General features: G+C 43.9%; 1 protein-coding gene across 3 annotated transcripts in view; it reads left to right on the plus strand.

Moving 5' to 3' along the window:
* anos1b (anosmin 1b) overlaps positions 1 to 18,856 on the plus strand; it is an 82,931-nt gene that overhangs the window by 57,724 nt on the left and 6,351 nt on the right. Inside the window, exons 7-10 of one of the 3 annotated variants that reach the window (XM_072439073.1) lie at positions 4,077 to 4,170; positions 6,508 to 6,721; positions 16,141 to 16,279; positions 17,967 to 18,314. In XM_072439073.1, the coding sequence (XP_072295174.1) occupies positions 4,077 to 4,170; positions 6,508 to 6,721; positions 16,141 to 16,279; positions 17,967 to 18,314 (795 nt within the window). Of the gene's footprint in view, positions 1 to 4,076; positions 4,171 to 6,504; positions 6,722 to 16,140; positions 16,280 to 17,966; positions 18,315 to 18,856 lie in introns of all 3 variants that reach the window. The other 2 variants (XM_072439070.1, XM_072439071.1) reach the window with 2 other exon arrangements.

An 18,856-nucleotide genomic window follows, 5' to 3' on the forward strand; every position in this document is an offset into this window, starting at 1 on the left:
CACATATATAAGGATATCACGGAGTATAAGTATAAGTCACACCTCGGGCCAAAACTATGAAAAAAGGTGCAACTTATAGTCCGGAAAATACAGTAGATATTTGTGGACACAAATCTGTAGAAGAATGACAGGAAATTACATCACACTAGGGACACTCAGTGTAGCCAAAGTTTATGCATAATTTACCCAAAAAACATATATATTTTTGTTTGTCAAATAGAAACAATTGTTTTTGCCCAGTATTTACGTCGTTTTAATCTGAAATCCACACTTGCCCGAGCTCTGGCCAATCCGAGCAGGCGACGCAGCTCTGCTGTGTGTGTTTTACCCCGGACAGGACTTTGAAAAAGGACCCAACAATAGGAGGCCCCGCACCGAAATGTACAGCGGACACGGTTTGGTGCCGATCCAGGATCTGGCGGAGAACGCAAGCGCGCTGCCAGAACGCATACATCATGTTTGTACGTGAAGAGCGGGGCCGGAGCCAGCGGCGGAAAAAAGACACACTTTAACGTTATCAGTTCAACTCGCACTCGTGTCGGAGATAATGTGTTCCACTGCTGTCAAGAATGTCAAAATGTTAGATTCCTCAGGCGTTTAAGAAACCCTTGGGAGTAGTTTTGGTCTGATGTAGTTGATAGAAAGTCTGCGCATTTACAATATGAACGTTCAAAAATAGAGGCTCGTTTTTCGACTTTTGCAGTACATTTGTAGGTTTTTTTCCACTTTAACTAAAACGTGTAAAAATGTGCAGAACAACCTGCAAAACCTTTAAACAACCACGTTCAAACAAACGAATGCTAACGTTCACATTCATTTGTTTCTCTGATTGATGCCATTAAAAACTTTTGTCATGATAAATTAGAAATGATTGGCAGCTTACCGGTCGCATTGGTCGTAATAATCTTTTTTTGTTATCTGTAATACACATTAATAAATACCAACCATCAAGAAACAAATACCCAGGTCACTATTTCCATAATAAATGTACGAGAATATTGTTGAGTTGTGTGAGTGCTTAGTATAAGGCAAACATGGTGGTTAAAAGAACAGATTTTTAAAACAAAAAAAATAATTTTAATTGTCAGCTTAAGCACAAACTCTCACAATGTACAATAGAAATAATTGTTAAAGACTAAAGAATTGTCGACTACTTAAATAATAATTAGTTTACAGCCCAGTAACAATTTGTGCAATATTTGAATCCTAGCCACGACATTTACAGCAACATTTAATCACATTTATATATTATTGTTTGAATTTTGTGATCACAATACGCCAAAGAAATACAAAGATATACATTTTAACTCTCAATCGCATGCGGATGTCTTTCTTCATTATGTAAATCCCATGGAAAAGCCCAGTAAACTTGTTTGACGGCGTTGACCCGGTCCTCATGCCTCACCGAGTTGTAAATACAGTTTGACAAAAGCGTGCAATAAACATCCTCCGCGTCCCGCGCCGCTTCAGCGCTCTGAGGCATGGTCGCCGCGAGTCCCGCGTAAACCCAGAGGAGCCGGGTCAAAGTTTAAAGCCACGCACTTTGAATGCCATCTGATGGGGTCGCGGGTCTTGTGTTTCCCCCTTCATTACGCTGATTAGTCAGGGGTGAGAGGTCACGGGGTCACAAATCAGGAAGCTTGCACATGTCGGGGTAGCGGCAGTTCATGCGCCGCATCTACGACCCGATGCTAACTGGGGAGAGCGTTTGATTGCGAGGAAGCCTGTGGTCTCCGAGTGAGCTTTTCCAAGTGATGAGCGGCTGCGGTCGCAGAGGAATGTGTGGATCTGAGAAAACTATGTCTCTGCACTGGGCACCACGAGGACGAGCTAACCCTAACCTTAACCCTAAACCTAACCCTAACCCTCTGCACAGGGCACCACGAGGACGAGCTAACCCTAACCCTAACCCTTTGCACAGGGCACCACGAGGACGAGCTAACCCTAACCCTAACCCTAACCCTCTGCACAGGGCACCACGAGGACGAGCTAACCCTAACCCTAACCCTAACCCTTTGCACAGGGCACCACGAGGACGAGCTAACCCTAACCCTAACCCTTTGCACAGGGCACCACGAGGATGAGCTAACCCTAACCCTAACCCTCTGCACAGGGCACAATTGAATATCAGTCATTGCAGTTTTACATAGGTAAGAACCACACACATTTATTTTTTATTTACAGTACTTTTGTTTCCTGAAGACTGATCCTGACCTTAACCATAATTACTACTTGCTTAACCTTAACCCAAACCCTAACCTTAACCTAAACTAACCCGATTAAGCTTCTAGCTAGCCCTGGTCTTGGACTACTTTTGTTATTTTTGATTGTTCTAAGATTGTGACGTTCAGTTGACCAAACATAAGGTATAAAGTCTTCTGGATAATGTTTTTTCTAACCTTTCAAACATGTTCTACTTTTTCTACATTGAACAAAAAGGTGCGACTTACATTCCGGAAAATACGGTATATGATAAAAAAATACCATAACTAACCATTTTGTTGATCTAATAGCAACAGAAAGACCTCAAAGCACAAGATCCCCCTGAAGTGACCACAAGTGCGTTTTCAAACTCGCCCGCTTTAGTCCACGGCGGTGATAGTCATCTAAAGTAAAGCACTAACTAGTCACTACCACACGCAGCTTCACTTCAAACCCAGAGCATCACTTTAAAGTCATTACCGGCCGAGTGCGACGCCGCCGTGGTACGAGACATGCCGCGCAGACGCCGGGACGAGCCGCGCACTCCGATACGACGGACTTTGATCTCCGAGGACGGCCCGGGGCCCCGTGGGGAACGTTAGTCCTTATCAGATACATTTTGTTACGTTTTAATCGAACACAGAATGCGCCCCGGTAATTAAACGCAGGAGCGCGGTCGGAGGGAAGGCCGATGGCGGCGGTGGTCTCGTGGCTACTGAGCCGGGACCCTCTGCGTCTCCTGTGTCGCGCGCCTTTTTGAAGCTCTAAATCCAATTGTCGTGGAGGACTCGAACAAGGGCAAAGGGAAATTGGCCTTTCCCCCTCTGTTTTCTCTCACTGCAGCGCATTAAGCACCGGGTTATGAGACAGTTAGGTTAAGCTCGTGGGCAGCCGCGCGGTCTGAAGAGCCTCGCCATCTTAAATATAGCTTTATGTTCTTTTGAAATGACCAGAGGAGTTCAAAAGACTACGACAGTTTGGGATTTATTACAATTAATCTCCAAGCAAAGCAAATTAGGAGTAGGGCTGCAACAAACGAATATTTTAGTAATTGACACTTTTTAACTGCGTTAACGACCAAATAAAGGGTAGAATATAGTGATAGAAAGCTTCAAGACAGAAAATATTTATGAATTAAGTGTATTTTTGAGGATTTTCACCCCAATTTTTTACAGTCCATTTGTGTACAGTCCAGACAATGAAATACAAATATGATTATTGTTTTTATAGTCGACTGCAGCCACGATCGGTCCATTAATTGTTGCAGTCCAACTATGATGTCATTATATTACATCATCAACGGGATTCTAATAGATTTTTAATACAATAAACTATGAGGTGACTGGAAAAGTACAAGAACATACCATTTTTAAATTCGATAAGATTGGTCTGACTTTTCAACTTTTTAAATCCCAAAGGGCAATTGTTTCGCAAACAATCAGTAACAACCAGAATCAGAATAAGATATAAATAAAAGAAATAAAAGAAATAAAAGAAATAAAAGAAATTAAAGAAATTAAAGAAAAAACTGAAAAATAAAAACATAAAAAAACATAAAAACCAGCCAAACAAGACACATAAGTTTAGTGTATTAATAAGAAGGATGCTGACTACAAATCCTTCTCCATTGCAATAAAATTAAACATCATACAAAGCTATTTCCATGAGATTGTCAGAAAACATGACTAAGGAGCAAAATTGTTGTAACAATGTGACTGTGATGTGTATGAAATGCTTTTTTGATTCAGAAATATCCCTTCATACTGGTCCTCGCTGTGCGCTTTTCTTACGTGAAATGTAAATGAAAGGATGTCATTGCCTGATACGTGTTTTTCCTACTATCACCCGGTGTTAATGAGAGCGTTCTGTTCTAGATCCAGCTCCTCCTGAACCTCCTCAGAACATCCGAGCGGAGAACCAGACCGTGGAGTGGAGCACCTCCTCGGCTCGTTCACACTTTACTGACAGGTAAAGACGATGACACTTAGCTTGTGGTCTAAAAGAATAAATATACAGTAGTTAAAAAAGAGTTTAGCTGTAATTAAAATCACACCGGTCAGTATGTTATACCTGAAGTACAAAGGGTCAGACAGATCAAAGCACAGTCACTTTTGTTCACAGTCACATGTTGATTAACTTTCACACTTGAAGACAGTCACAGACAAACAAAGGGTGGAGACTGTGGGCCTGATAAGCTTCTTCACATATGGAAGCTTAGGTCTGGTTTCTACATTTCCATCACAGTACTACACTCTTGTACTTTGCAGTTGTAGTTGCATCCGATACAGGGCTGAAACGGCTAATTGTAATGGTCTTGATTGTTCGACTATTTAAGTAATCGTTACCTGGAATGGAACCTGTAATAACAAAGACAGCTGCGTTGTGACATCAAAATGTAAAAAAAGAAATTAAACTCCACCATATTTCAACTATTAATTGGTTAAAAAATTGGGAAAATGTCAATGTACAAAAAAATTAACGTTTGACTAATCGCTGACTTAGAACGTGTTCCTGTTTCTATATTTCCTTTCACATTTACCATTTCAAACCTTATAAATGAGCCAAACCTGCATACTCAAGTAATAATGCACATACAGAGGGTCCTCCACCTGTCATTGCTTTGCCTGGAATGTTCCGCAGTGTGGCATTAAACTCATCTCAACATATAAAAAGCAATAAAAGCAACTGGAATTTAATAAAAGCCAGACATGCAAGTTTAATGCTGTGCTGTGGAATATTCCCGGCAACGCAAGATCACCTCTCTGAGACAACCAACTCCCAAGTGCATCTTTGAAAATATGATATGATGAAACGAGTACCGTATTTTCCGTACTATAAGTCGCACCAGCAACAAAATGCATAATAGACAAGAAAAAGTCACATTTTTGGGGGAAATGTATTCGATAAAATCCAAGACCAAGAACAGACATTTCATCTTGAAATGCAATTTAAAATAATAACAGATGAGAGAACATGGTGAATAGGTGTACATATGCTAACGCTAACACCTTCAGCTACATGAGGCACAGACAGAACTGTGGTAAGTGTCTGGTATGTTAACGTAACATATTAACAGTTATTCAGATAACTATAGCATAAAGAACATGCTAACAAGTTTACCAAAGCATCAGTTTTACCCCAAATCACTAAATCCACTGAATTCTTCTTCCTCTGTGTCACTTCTAAACAACTCCACAAACTCCAGAGGAAGAGGAAGTGCAGATTCTTCTTCTGCGTCGCTTAGAGCCAAGAGCGCCCTCTTATGGATGTCAGGGTGAAAATAACGAATAATATCACATTTAAGTCTCAACAATAGAAACAATAGCCTTAACCCTAACCCTATTGTCTAGAAAATACGGTAACTTTTGTGTACACTCTTTTTAATGCACATATCAAAAGCTGCCGACTTTGCTCTAAATACAGAGAGTTAAACGTCGCTCTCGTTGGAGTCTCCCATGAACCTTCTCGTCTGCTTGTTTTCCTGATTGCCGAGTTCACTGTGAGTTCGCCGTTGCTGAGATCACCGCGGTGACAATCTTATAAAAGTTTTAATGACAGAGGTGAGGTCATGATGGAAGCTGCTGCGTAACATGCTGATAAAAGCACGGCCCGGACTCCGACATAAAGTGTGGTTGATTGAAAACAGTCGACAAATAAAAAACTAGGGAAATGACATTGTTTACGCTCGACATTCTGAATCGCCTCTTGTTTTCTCGGCTTTGTCAACTTTTTTTTCTTCGAGAATACATGGCGGCACACTCGCCTCGCGGCCAAAAAGTCCTGGGTTTGATTCTATGGAGGCGTGGGGCCTTTCTGTGTGGAGTTTGCATGTTCTCCCTGTGTCTGCGCAGGTTTTCTCTGGGTGCTTTGATTTCAGTTGCACTCTCCGGGTGATATAAAGGATAAAAACAATGTCGAAATAATCCTTTGTAAATACTGAATGATGGGATGTACAATGTCAAATTGTGTATATATTGTGAGAGGAATTGTTTGGTAATTTTAAGACTATTCACTTTGATTTACGCTGTCATTATTTAACAAATCTGTCCTGGTGTCAAAAAGTTGCATAGTGCATCGTTATGTTTAAATGTACGATGTGGTGATTTGTTCAATAATTTGTAGATTTATTTTCAGCAGTTATTATTATTATTAACTAAATCAAAAACACTTTTTACAACAAGAAATGCTCAGATTCAAAATATTCTAAAATAGTGCTGCATTCTGTCCATCTCAGGCCTCAGATGCTTGAACTCGTGAGCCTCGTTTGTCGTTTGTGACTAAACGTCTTGTGTCCGTCCACAGAAGAGGACGTGCGGCCACGGTGGGTTTGCTGCTGCGCTGGGACGTCCCGAGAGAAGGAGACCTGCCCGTGCACAGCTACAGAGTGACCTGGAGCCCTCAGCAGCTGACGCCGGGCCGAGGGCCACACCCGGGACATAGTAACGTCCACAGCATGCGGCCCCTGTCCCGGTCACAGGAGCAGAGCCGCAGAGACAGCAACACCAGAGTCACACAAGGGGTAAATGTCATTATTATTGTCTTTTATTGCTAAGAAACATATCATTTGTCTGATGCGTTTGGCTGTTGGGCTGAAAACACAGAATACAGGCTAGATTATGATGATGTTTGGCATTTTGGATAAGCTATAGGTCTATATCATGATCATTCCAAATATGTCTCTTAATGAAAGTTCACTAGCGACTACAACCCCAGCTACAATGCAAAGTGTTTATTGGCAGGCGAGAAACATGAACAACACAAATGTACGGAAGTTGATGCCGTTTTGGGGCTTCTGGCGATGAGGGCTGAAGGCTCCTGGGCCTGATGAATTAGAATGATTACAATGGTTAAAAGAGGGTGGGAGGGAGGGGCACGAAGTCATGAACACAGGTGTATGTGATCTGGACGCTTGAATAGTGTAGCCGCAGGAAGGGGCGTGGTCCTGCTCCCGAACTTAAGATAACAAACGTATCTTCATAAATATGCAAACTACAGTGGACCCCAAGCGCCACCAGATGCACGCGTACCACAGTTTGAGAAGCACTGTTCTGGGGGGATGGGCTGGGTCGATCTCCTCAGTCGTTTCAGTGCAAAATCGGAGTCGTAGATGCTCATCGCGGCCCAAATCTCATCGTCCACGCACAGGCCAAAGGGCACTGAGGGTTGATTTCTTCATTTATTTGCTTCTGATATCAAGACACACAAAAACAATGACAGCTTGCATGATTCTGCTCGCTTTTGAAAGACTGCCAACTCTCCGATTGTGAGAGTTTGTCATTAAAAGTGTTTTATTTGACGACCAGCGCTCAAGCCTCGCCCCGTGCACCTGATCGCTTTTACACACCTGTAAAGCTCCACCTGCACATGACTCACTGTTTCCAGGTGGTTTACAGCCTCTGAAGTGGTCTAACTCGATGCTTCTCATAAACTCACACAAAACCATTAAGCAAATATGTGTTATACAGTACAACGCATGGGAACAGGTGTATCATAAAACCTTTGATGCAAATTTCCCCCACAATTATAGATCACAGTTCATTTGACTACTTAACGCAACATTATGCTCAATTTAAAGTTATTTTGGACTTAAACGTTTGCTATATTCACGGGTTTCAGCTTCCTGTTATACCATTATGAGGACGGTTGACCAACAAATGTGATATTTAGTTTTTTGTTGGTCCTGACTTTTCACCATTCAACACATGGATAGAAATAGTCTGACAATTAAAATCCATGTTCAACGCGGTAAAAAAGGATCAGAACTGATTTACGAGGCCCACGAGCAATCCAAATACTTAACCACACACTAAACTAATCAGCGGAGGAATTCAAGCTTATTACGGTTGATAATTGCATTCTTGCACAGGCACATAGACAATAATAGAACCATGCTTGCTTGCTTTATCATTATCGATCAAAGGCAAAGATTACTGGTAATTGTGTCCAATAAAAATGCCATCACACATACCTCATTAAGGAACGCTTTAAATAACGTGTTCGCTAAGTACTAAGCAGTGCTACGCCAGCTGTGACCAGTAAAATCAGACCGTACGCAATGATTTAACTGGTCAATTGTTGGATTATTTATCAGATATCACGGTCAAGGTAATAACCGTATTTTCAGGACTATACTTTTTTTCATAGTTTTGGCCGGAGTGCGACTTATACTTATATTTATACTTATATACTTATACTCCGGAGCGACTTATATGTGATATTATTTGTTATTTTCACACTTGCAACCGCATTTCATACTCCAGTGCAACTTATATATGTTTTTTTCTTCTCTATTATGCATTTTTTTGGTGGTGCGACTTATACTCCGGTGCGACTTTTAGTCCAGAAAATACGGTACCCTTTAAAGCAATTGAAAATACTTAACCACTTTGTGGTTAAGTATTTTTTTGTACTTTGTGCGCGGAAATAAGAATAACTTTAGACACAACATCTCTGTGAGTTTTCATAATATGTCAGTGTATGAAATGTTGCTGTGCCTATAAAGTTCCACCGTATGATATTAAAATGATCCGATCTGATTAGATTACAGCGGTTTTAATTTAATTCCTTGAAACTACTGGGTCGCCTCTCCACAGACCTGACCTGCAACTTGACCAGTTTGCATTTCTTTTTGAAAGTAAAACACACATAAAACAACAGTGGCAGTATCTCGGACCTCTAATGCCGTACTGAGAAATATTTCAGTCCAAAAAGTGATAGGTAAAAGCAAAACAAAACGTGTACCACACAAAATCACTTCGAGGTCACTGAGCACAACCAGAATTCATCCATATATAAGGCACACTGGATTATAAGGCGCACTGTTGTTTTTTGAGAAAATTAAAGGCTTTTAAGTGCGCCTTATAGTGCCGAAAATACGGTAATTTATTAAGAGTAAAAGGATGTATGTGAAGCGCATCAGAAAAGGAGAAGGAGTTTTGGGCGTGAGTGAGCAGTTTAATCTGCCTTTTCACTTTCGAGAACTTCTCTAGCGCTCTGATGTACTTTGTGCGCAAGAACTGAATCATTTGGGCAGCTTTGATCGTGTTTCAGTCAGTTAATCGATCATTTTAGTCGTCCAAGAATTTCTTTAGTTGACAACCTCTGCTTTCTGTGCCTTCCAAGCTTTAGTTTTTTTAATGGAAACGTTGCTACTGACTGACAATCGCACAAACGTAACCACAAATGCAAACAGCAAGAAAACTAGGACTTTATCCATCTATCACTTCACACGCTTGTCCATTATTATCCTTTTAAAGCGCCCCCTACAGGTCGGACGACTCATTGAACTAAAACGCAGTTAAGATGAATGTATTTTGAATTTTGCTTATAAATATAACAATTTTATCACAGAATAGCACATTATTAGGTTTATAATTTCACTTCCTGTTTGTAATTGATGACATCACACTAGGAAATTACCCAGCATCCACTTGGCAAAAACTCAGCTAATGTCAAATTGTTTTAATTTGACGAATACAAATATATGAGAGCGTCTTTATTTTAGTTTGAAGAGTCAAAAAAGTTGTTTCTTTGTCTTAATTATGCATAAACTGTGACTGGAATGAGTTTAGTCCCTAGTGTGATGTCACTTCCTGTCAGTTTCTACAGATTTTTCATTGCTTTCTCCATAAATACCTGCTCGATTGGCGTAAAACTATAATTTACATGTTCAATAGGTACAAATACACCAAATAAAGTCAAAATGATAAAATAGTAAAAACCTGTCATCCGTCAGTGTAATATCAAATTTGGCTTGGATCTTATTAAGAACTCCAAACTGCTCTTTGAAGCCTTGTCGAAAGTGCATTTCCAAAGTGAGTGTTTGCTGATACAATGATGATGTAATGCGTTCAAAGCGTGGTCCGCCGCTCCAAAGTGCCCGTAATCTCCACAAACAGGCTCTCAGACCGGACAAGTCTCACTTCAATCAAGATAACACGCTCGGGACTTGTCTAAACTCACTCTGCACTGGCCCTTTTAACTCTCGACGTAGTTTATTATAGCGTTTCGTTGGGTAGAAGAGGTAAACGGTGTGATTCCAGCTCATATGTTGGAGTCGTTTCTCTGCTTGGCTCGGCTGGGACGGCTGGAATGTAAATGAGCCCCCCATGTGACGGAGCTTCCTACTGCAGCTGCATGTTCGCTCACCGCGGACACGCAACAGGACAGGTGATGGCAGCCGACGAGACAGGAACGAATGACCTGTTTAGTGTGTGAAAAACGCTTGGCGGAATCCAAAGTGATCCATTTATGATCGAGTAAGTACAAAACGAAATCACGCAATTGTTGATTTTGGCGACAGAAAGTTAGAAATCGAACAATGAAGGCGAGGAAAAGGAAAAACTAAAGAAAAACCCTTAAAAACACTTATCACTTTAAAGGTGCACGGCGTAACTTTGACCGTGGAGGGTCTGCTAGCTGCATGTCAGATCTGCGGAGAGGCGACAGCTCATTCATAATAGTTCCATGTAGATTTGGTTTGGTCCCATTCTCATCCTGATTTAGTTCTGCCGTATTTTCTGGACTATAAGTTGCACTGGAGTATGAAATGCAGTTGCAATTGTGAAAATAACAAATAATATCACATATAAGTCGCTCCGGAGTATAAGTATATAAGTATGAATATAATTATAAGTCGCACCCTGGCCAAAACTATGAAAAAAGGTGTGACTTATAGTCCGGAAAATGCAGTATTTATTTCTGCGTTTGGTTTCATTTGAATCCCAGTTTTGGTGTTGTGATTGTGCAAGAGTTTACACACGCTAAGAATGCACATGGAAGACTTTTCATCTCATTTCAAGGCAAAACAAGGGTGATTCTGTAATCTACAAACAATTATTTAAAAAAAAAAAATCCTTTGTGTCTAAAATACTGTACCTTTTATACCGACTTCCCGTCTGTTTGTGGCATGAGGTAATTGTCACAACTAGCATATAACTTAAATGTATATACAATACACTATATTCACTATTGGAGTATATATACATTAGTTTTCTCATAATCTTGTCACGTCTCTTGATCACGAGCAAATCCCCAAATAGCGTGTCATTCCTGTCTAAAACAAGACCCAAAAATGACGGCAAAAAATGACATTCAAAGCGTTGGAAAACCTGGCGCAGTCTCGTTTAAATATACATCAGCTTCCTACACATAATATGAGGTGACTTTATTCTCAAAAATAGAAATCCAGGCCTCGCTCCGGACGCTCAGACGCAGTCACGCACACATGCAGCTGCGCACGACATGTGTTTTGTCTATCCGGGCCATGATGGAAACGCTTCAAACCCCGTTTTTTGTCCGCAGAACACCGAGAAACCGCTTTTAACTGCAACTTTGGCCCCGTCCGTCTTATGCACGACTTTCGCAGCGGCGCACGGGCACGTCAGTTATCGCATCTCTGCATCTCTTTGTTGTGACTAGGGCAAGATCGACTGAGAGCCTGTTTTAATGAGACGTCAGTCAAACGCAGGGGGCTAATGCAGAACAGCTCCGGTGGCGTGCAGAGAAAAAAGAACTACTGTGGCGCCATCTGCAGGCCGACTTCTTCAGGACAGTGTTACGAGTGTGCGAGAGCATAAACGCCCCTTCGTCCTGCTTCACGGTCCCGTATTTCAATAGCCTCCTTGAATTGTGGTTCTCTAAAGGCACGTAACAATAGAAACAACAGCATAATCATCATCATCATCAACAACAACAACATCCACAACAACAACAACAACAACAACAACAACTCAGAATAGAACCAGACGACCAAATGAACCTCATGGACTTGGACAAAAAGAGATAAACACTCAAGTATTCCTTTAAGGTTCATTGCGTAGCGTTTCTGCTTTGTCGCTGTTGCTTTGGCAGGATTGTTCCGCAGTAGGGCATTAATCGTGGAGAAATGCAGGATTGACAGGTTTAATGATAATAGTATTGCATAATATTCCAGACGAAGTTTAAGTGCGCGTTGAAACTTCTTTCTTGAGATTTTAACACTGCCACGTTGTTTTTCTGGTGAAGAATATCCTTTTATTTCATTCGATTACATATAGTTTTCTTTCTCTTGAGTGGCGCCACCTCTTGACATCACCTGGCATTGATCCAGAGGGGTTTCTCCGTATATTTAAAGTTCATTTTAACTCCACCAGACGATGATTTCTGATAATTTCATCACTCAAATGTCCATATTCTCTTACACACAGTGAACACAGACTCCTATTCTTTACCCAAACCAAGTGAGTTCTCTGAGTGCGTGTTAAAGAGTGAGCGTCAACAGTAAATTAAATATAAATGCACTGCTGTATGAATAATGACATCATATATTTTGAATGATAATGTTATTGTGTCGGGGCCCGACGTGGGGCCGCCCTCCCGTGGGCCCACCACCCGCAGATCTCCAGACACAGAGACTATCTCTGGGGACATGGAATGTCACCTCGCTGGGGGGGAAAGAGCCTGAGCTTGTGCGCGGGAGGTTGAGCAATACTGACTAGATATAGTCGGCCTCACCTCCACGCACAGTTTGGGCTCTGGAACCCATCTCCTCGAGAGGGGCTGGACGCTCCACTTCTCTGGTGTTGCCCGCGGGGAGAGGCGGCGGGCTGGTGTGGGCTTGCTGATAGCCCCTCAGCTCAGCCGCCACGTGTTGGAGTTTACCCTGGTGAACGAGAGGGTCGCGTCCCTCCGCCTTCGGGTGGGGGACAGGTCTCTCACTGTTGTGCCGGCCTACGGGCCGAACAGCAGTGCAGAGTACCCGGCCTTCTTGGAGTCCTTGGGAGGGGTACTGGACAGTGCACCAACCGGGGACTCCGATGTTCTACTGGGGGACTTCAACGCCCACGTGGGCAATGACAGTGACACCTGGAGAGGGGTGATCGGGAAGAACGGCTTCCCCGATCTGAACCCGAGCGGTGTTCAGTTATTGGACTTCTGTGCTAGCCACGGAATGTCCATAATGAACACCATGTTCAAGCACAAGGGTGTCCATCAGTGCACATGGCACCAGGACACCCTAGGCCGGAGGTCAATGATCGACTTTGTTGTCGTGTCATCAGACCTCCGGCCGCATGTCTTGGACACTCGGGTGAAGAGAGGGGCAGAGTTGTCAACCGATCACCACCTGGTGGTGAGTTGGATTCGCTGGCGGAGGAGGAAGCCGGACAGACTTGGCAGACCCAAGCGCATTGTGAGGGTCTGTTGGGAACGTCTAGTGGAGCCCTCTGTCAGTAGGGTATTCAACTCGCACCTCTGGGAGAGCTTCTCCCATGTCCCGGGGGAGGTTGGGGACATTGAGTCCGAGTGGACCATGTTCTCCGCCTCCATTGTTGATGCGGCTGCTCGGAGTTGTGGTCGCAAGGTCTCCGGTGCCTGTCGTGGCGGCAACCCCCGAACCCGGTGGTGGACACCGGAAGTAAGGGATGCCGTCAGACTGAAGAAGGAGGCCTATCAGGCCACTCTGGCTTGTAGGTCTCCGGAGGTCATCGACGGGTATCGGCAGGCCAAGCGAGCCGCGGCTCGTGCTGTCGCAGAGGCAAAAACCCGGGCCTGGGATGAGTTCGGGGAGGCCATGGAGGAGTACTATCGGTCGGCACGGTGGAAGGAATACTTTGAGGCTCTCCTTAATCCCTCAGTCACGTCTTCCGAAGAGGAAGTAGAGACCGGGGACTCGGAGGCTGGCTCATCCATCACCCAAGCTGAAGTCACTGAGGTTGTTCGCAAACTCCTCGGTGGCAGGGCTCCGGGGGTGGATGAGATCCGCCCTGAGTACCTAAAGTATCTGGATGTTGTAGGACTGTCTTGGTTGACACGTCTCTGCAACATCGCGTGGCGTTCGGGGACCGTGCCTCTGGACTGGCAGACCGGGTGGTGGTCCCTCTGTTCAAGAAGGGGGACCGGAGGGTGTGTTCCAACTACAGAGGGATCACACTCCTCAGCCTCCCGGGTAAGGTCTATTCCAAGGTACTGGAGCGGAGAATCCGACCGATAGTCGAACCTCGGATTCAGGAGGAGCAGAGTGGTTTTCGTCCCGGTCGTGGAACACTGGACCAGCTCTATACCCTCCATCGGGTGCTCGAGGGCTCATGGGAGTTTGCCCAACCAGTCCACATGTGCTTTGTGGATCTGGAGAAGGCGTTCGACCGTGTCCCTCGGGGTGTCCTTTGGGGGGTGCTCCGGGAGTACGGGGTCCGGGGCCCTTTGCTCAGGGCTGTCCGGTCCCTGTATGACCGGAGCAGGAGCTGTGTTCGCATTGCCGGCAGTAAGTCAGACCTGTTCCCAGTGCATGTTGGACTCCGCCAGGGCTGCCCTTTGTCACCGGTTCTGTTCATAATTTTTATGGACAGAATTTCTAGGCGCAGTCAGGGGTCGGAGGGTGTCCGGTTTGGGGACCACAGGATCTCATCTCTGCTGTTTGCAGACGATGTTGTCCTGATGGCTCCATCAAACCCGGACCTGCAACATGCACTGGGACGGTTTGCAGCCGAGTGTGAAGCGGCTGGGATGAGAATCAGCACCTCCAAATCCGAGGCCATGGTTCTCGACCGGAAAAAGGTGGCTTGCCCTCTCCAGGTGGGTGGGGAGTCCTTGCCCCAAGTGGAGGAGTTCAAGTATCTCGGGGTCCTGTTCACGAGTGAGGGAAGGATGGAGCGTGAGATCGACAGGCGGATCGGTGCAGCGACTGTAGTGATGCAGTCGCTGCATCGGACCGTTGTGGTGAAGAGGGAGCTGAGCCGAAAGGCAAAGCTCTCTATTTACCGGTCGGTCTACGTTCCTACCCTCACCTATGGTCATGAGCTTTGGGTAGTGACCGAAAGAACAAGATCGCGGATACAAGCGGTCGAAATGAGTTTCCTCCACCGTGTGGCTGGGCGCTCCCTTAGAGATAAGGTGAGGAGCTCGGCCACACGGGGGAGCTCGGAGTAGAGCCGCTGCTCCTCCACGTTGAGAGGAGCCAGCTGAGGTGGCTCGGGCATCTGTTCCGGATGCCTCCTGGGCGCCTCCCTCGGGAGGTGTTTCAGGCATGTCCCACCGGGAAGAGGCCCCAGGGAAGACCCAGGACACGCTGGAGAGACTATGTCTCTCGGCTGGCCTGGGAACGCCTCGGGATCCCCCCGGAGGAGTTAGAGGAAGTGTCTGGAGAGAAGGAAGTCTGGGAGTCCCTGCTCAGACTGCTGCCCCCGCGACCCGGCCCCGGATAAAGCGGCAGAAGATGGATGGATGGATGGATGTTATTATGTGTTAAAAGCTCGTCAGGACACCAGCAGCCAGAGCTCTTTTAACATTTTGTAGCATTTTATCTGCCCAAACATGAAGTAACTTGTAATTTAGTAGATTTCTTGGGGTAACATGTACGTTTACTTGTAATTGAGTGTACTTTACCTGTGTATCATTATATTTTCATTCATAGAAGACACTTAGTACTGTACATGCACGACTGCTTCATTGCAACACTGCATAACCTGCTCTGATTGGCCAGAGAAAATGTCGATTCCTGTTTAAAATGACTAAATTCAGTTTGATTGATCATGTTTTGTTTAAAAGACTGATCTAAAATGCTTCTAAAAATAATAATACTCCGAGTAATATTATTCACATGGACTTTTTCCTATAAATACAAACTTGGCTGCAGTACTTGTACTGGAGTACATCATTGCCCGTGTAATTGTACTTTTAAATCAGTATACATTTTCCTTGCTCTTGTCGCCATTGGTTTTATGTTACAGTTTGATGAAAGCTAATTCAAAAGCCCGAATCAGACATTAAGCACACGCAGTTGGACTAAACCCCTGTAAATCCTGCGAGTACACACGGAGCAGGACCATGACAGTGATGTTAACCGGCCCTGCATTCTGTGGACGACACCAGCCAAAGAACACAGGTCACCGAGGTCACGATAAGGCACTCGCTGACGACGTGTGTGTGTGCGTGTGTGTGTGTGTGTGTGTGTGTGTGCAGGCGCAGTGCGAGTTGTGGCTCCAGGGCCTGCAGCCTGCCACGGCTTACGTCCTGTCGGTCCAGACGGTGGCCTACTGGGGTCAGAAGAGGCTGAAGAGCCCCAAAGCTCACGCTGTGTTCACCACAATCACTCACACAGGTAAAACACACACTCTCTTGTATGTGGTGAGGGCAGCTGCGGCCTCAAAGTAAAGCACTCATAATAAATGCATGGTTATTTCATGTTTTATGTCAGTAATCGTTATAAAATACTTACACAGACATAGTTAGCATATAATTCAATCACCTATTTACTCTCTCTCTGTAGCTCAACTTTTTCCGGTACATATCACATACATGTACATATGTGTAGAACCGTGAACAAATTAATAATATTCATATATTTTATGAATGAGTGAATGAATTTGGGTTCTAACAATACAAGGTGTTAAAAGTAAATAAACAACAATAAAAATGTCAGTTTCAAGACATATTCAGGCAATTGAAACAACCATATATAGCTATATATAGCTTTTTCCCTCTCTCCTTTTTGGGAAAAGGAATAAGTCAAATTACATATTTAGCCCCACCCCTTTCATGCTATACAATTTTTAATTCTGTGTTTTGTCAAATGTAATCTGCAAAACATCTGCAAAATAGTGTTCTCTCAGGATTCACCAGGTGTAAAACTTGGCTTTTATATTTTGACTCGTTGACTTTTTATGTACAAATTTATGTTACCAGCTTTTTACTCAGACTTGTGTTGTTTGTTTGTCGTTGTTTCCCTGGGAAATACGACCACAGTAGTGTAGCTTGTTGGATCAGGGCAACTCACATCAAACTCTGCCAAAACACTGTGCCACTGCCACAAAAGAACGCAGAGCTTGAGCAGATGCAGAACCGCGCGTTATTGTTCATAATTTTCCGGTAACTGTAGAAGTGTTGCGTTTGCTGACAGTCAGCACTTTGAGCTCTGCAGCTGCTGTGTTTAAAGTGAATCCAGTGGAAAGAGCTGGTGTTAATGGGAGTCCAGGCAGCAGTGGTATTTATAGGTGACCCATCGGGCGGCCCTCCGAGGATTACAGCAGCTGCAGCTCAATTATCAAGCCCCACACTTACACTTTTATGTGGAATATTTCACCATTCATCATTCGCTCGGTGCGTTTTCTGTGGCCTCATTTCTCACAGCTAATGAGGGGCATTTAAACCAAAAAAAAGTCTTATTATTCTGAATTAAATAAGTATTTCAAGGCCCTTGTGGTCCCGTAACATCAAAACCTTTTATAATCCCAACAGATTAAGATCGATCTGGAGGACAGGTCAATCCTCAACAGTACAATTTCTCATTTAACTGTCAAAATGCAGATGTTTGTCCTGGTTTATGGTTCATATCTCTGTCATTACTGGGCCAAGCCACATGAAACAAAAACTGGCACTAAATCCAAATTATCCTCTCTAGCATCATAAATAAACACAACTGAAATTAATTTAACTGAAAAATAGCTTAACAAATTGGTAACATTATTCTACCGCAAAAACATATTGTTGTCGTTGTTAAAGGAGATTAAAAAGGTTAATATAGTTTGTGGAGCCAAACAATGATAAGGTTTAACATTTGTCGGTCAGAATTGCCTTTTTTTGGTCTGATTTCACTGTTCATTGTTCTGTATTGTTGTTTCTGTGTTAATGTTGTAACCTTCTTGCTGTGAGGCGAGACTGCTTGCCATTCTGCCACCTTTAGCTGATTGATTGGCTGAAATGTTACGTATTGGGGCTTTAAACATAATAATCAACACAATACACAATAGTTTTCTCAACCTAAACAATGTCTCTGTTCTCCTTTATAGCAGATGACTTCTCAAATGAGCTCCCCTCTTCATCCTCCTCGTCTCCCGGCGCTCCTGGTTCTTCTGGTTCCTCTGGTTCTTCTGGCTCCTCTGGTTCCTCTGGTTCTTCTGGCTCCTCTGGTTCCTCTGGCTCTTCTGGTTCCTCTGGTTCCTCTGGTTCTTCTGGTTCATCTAGTTCCTCTGGCTCTTCTGTTTCCTCTGGTTCCTCTGGCTCTTCTGGCCTCTCTCCCCACACGGACTCCTCCTTTAACCCTTCGACGGTCCAGGCGCTGCGTCTGGAGGTGGCGGCTCCACATTACCATGACGACCAGCTGCAAGTCAAGGTCTTCTGGAAGTGGCCTCATCACTGTGAGTGCGACAAAGGAACTCGCGGCACAATGGAAGCCATATGTCATTGTGACATTTGGGAAAATGAACTGTAGGAGCAGAAAACAAACAATAGCATCAGCAGGAAACTGTATCTGTGAAGTTTGGTTGACGCTTCGTACACTCAGGCTGCTCAATTGCAGTCGCGGCGTGTAACAAAGCCTTTTCCGGCCACCGGCTTTTAATTAACTGTTAAGATCTTTTCTCTAACCGCTCTGACACCATGCTGCTGTCTTTATGGTACCATGGGGTCTTATACGAGTTCTGAATTAGCTGATAAAGCTCAAGATCATTCAGGAAAGGTCAAAGTTTGTCCTGTTTTCAGCTCAAATTAGTTCAGATTTCAATTAGAATTAAATGATTTATACTTCTGACAAGCCTGTTCCACCCCGCCCACTTTTAGGCGGTTCTGTTGTGCTTCTGTGCTTCTGTTGTAATCACATTCACGTTTAAGGACTCGTTTTATTCTCTTTACTGGACAACCACTGAAATATTATTTAAAGTAAAGTAAATTTGTGTAAAAT

Source organism: Eucyclogobius newberryi, unplaced genomic scaffold (assembly GCF_026437365.1).
Source record: "Eucyclogobius newberryi isolate DKJ021-1_F unplaced genomic scaffold, fEucNew1.0.hap1 SCAF_9, whole genome shotgun sequence".
Classification (NCBI taxonomy): domain Eukaryota; kingdom Metazoa; phylum Chordata; class Actinopteri; order Gobiiformes; family Gobiidae; genus Eucyclogobius; species Eucyclogobius newberryi.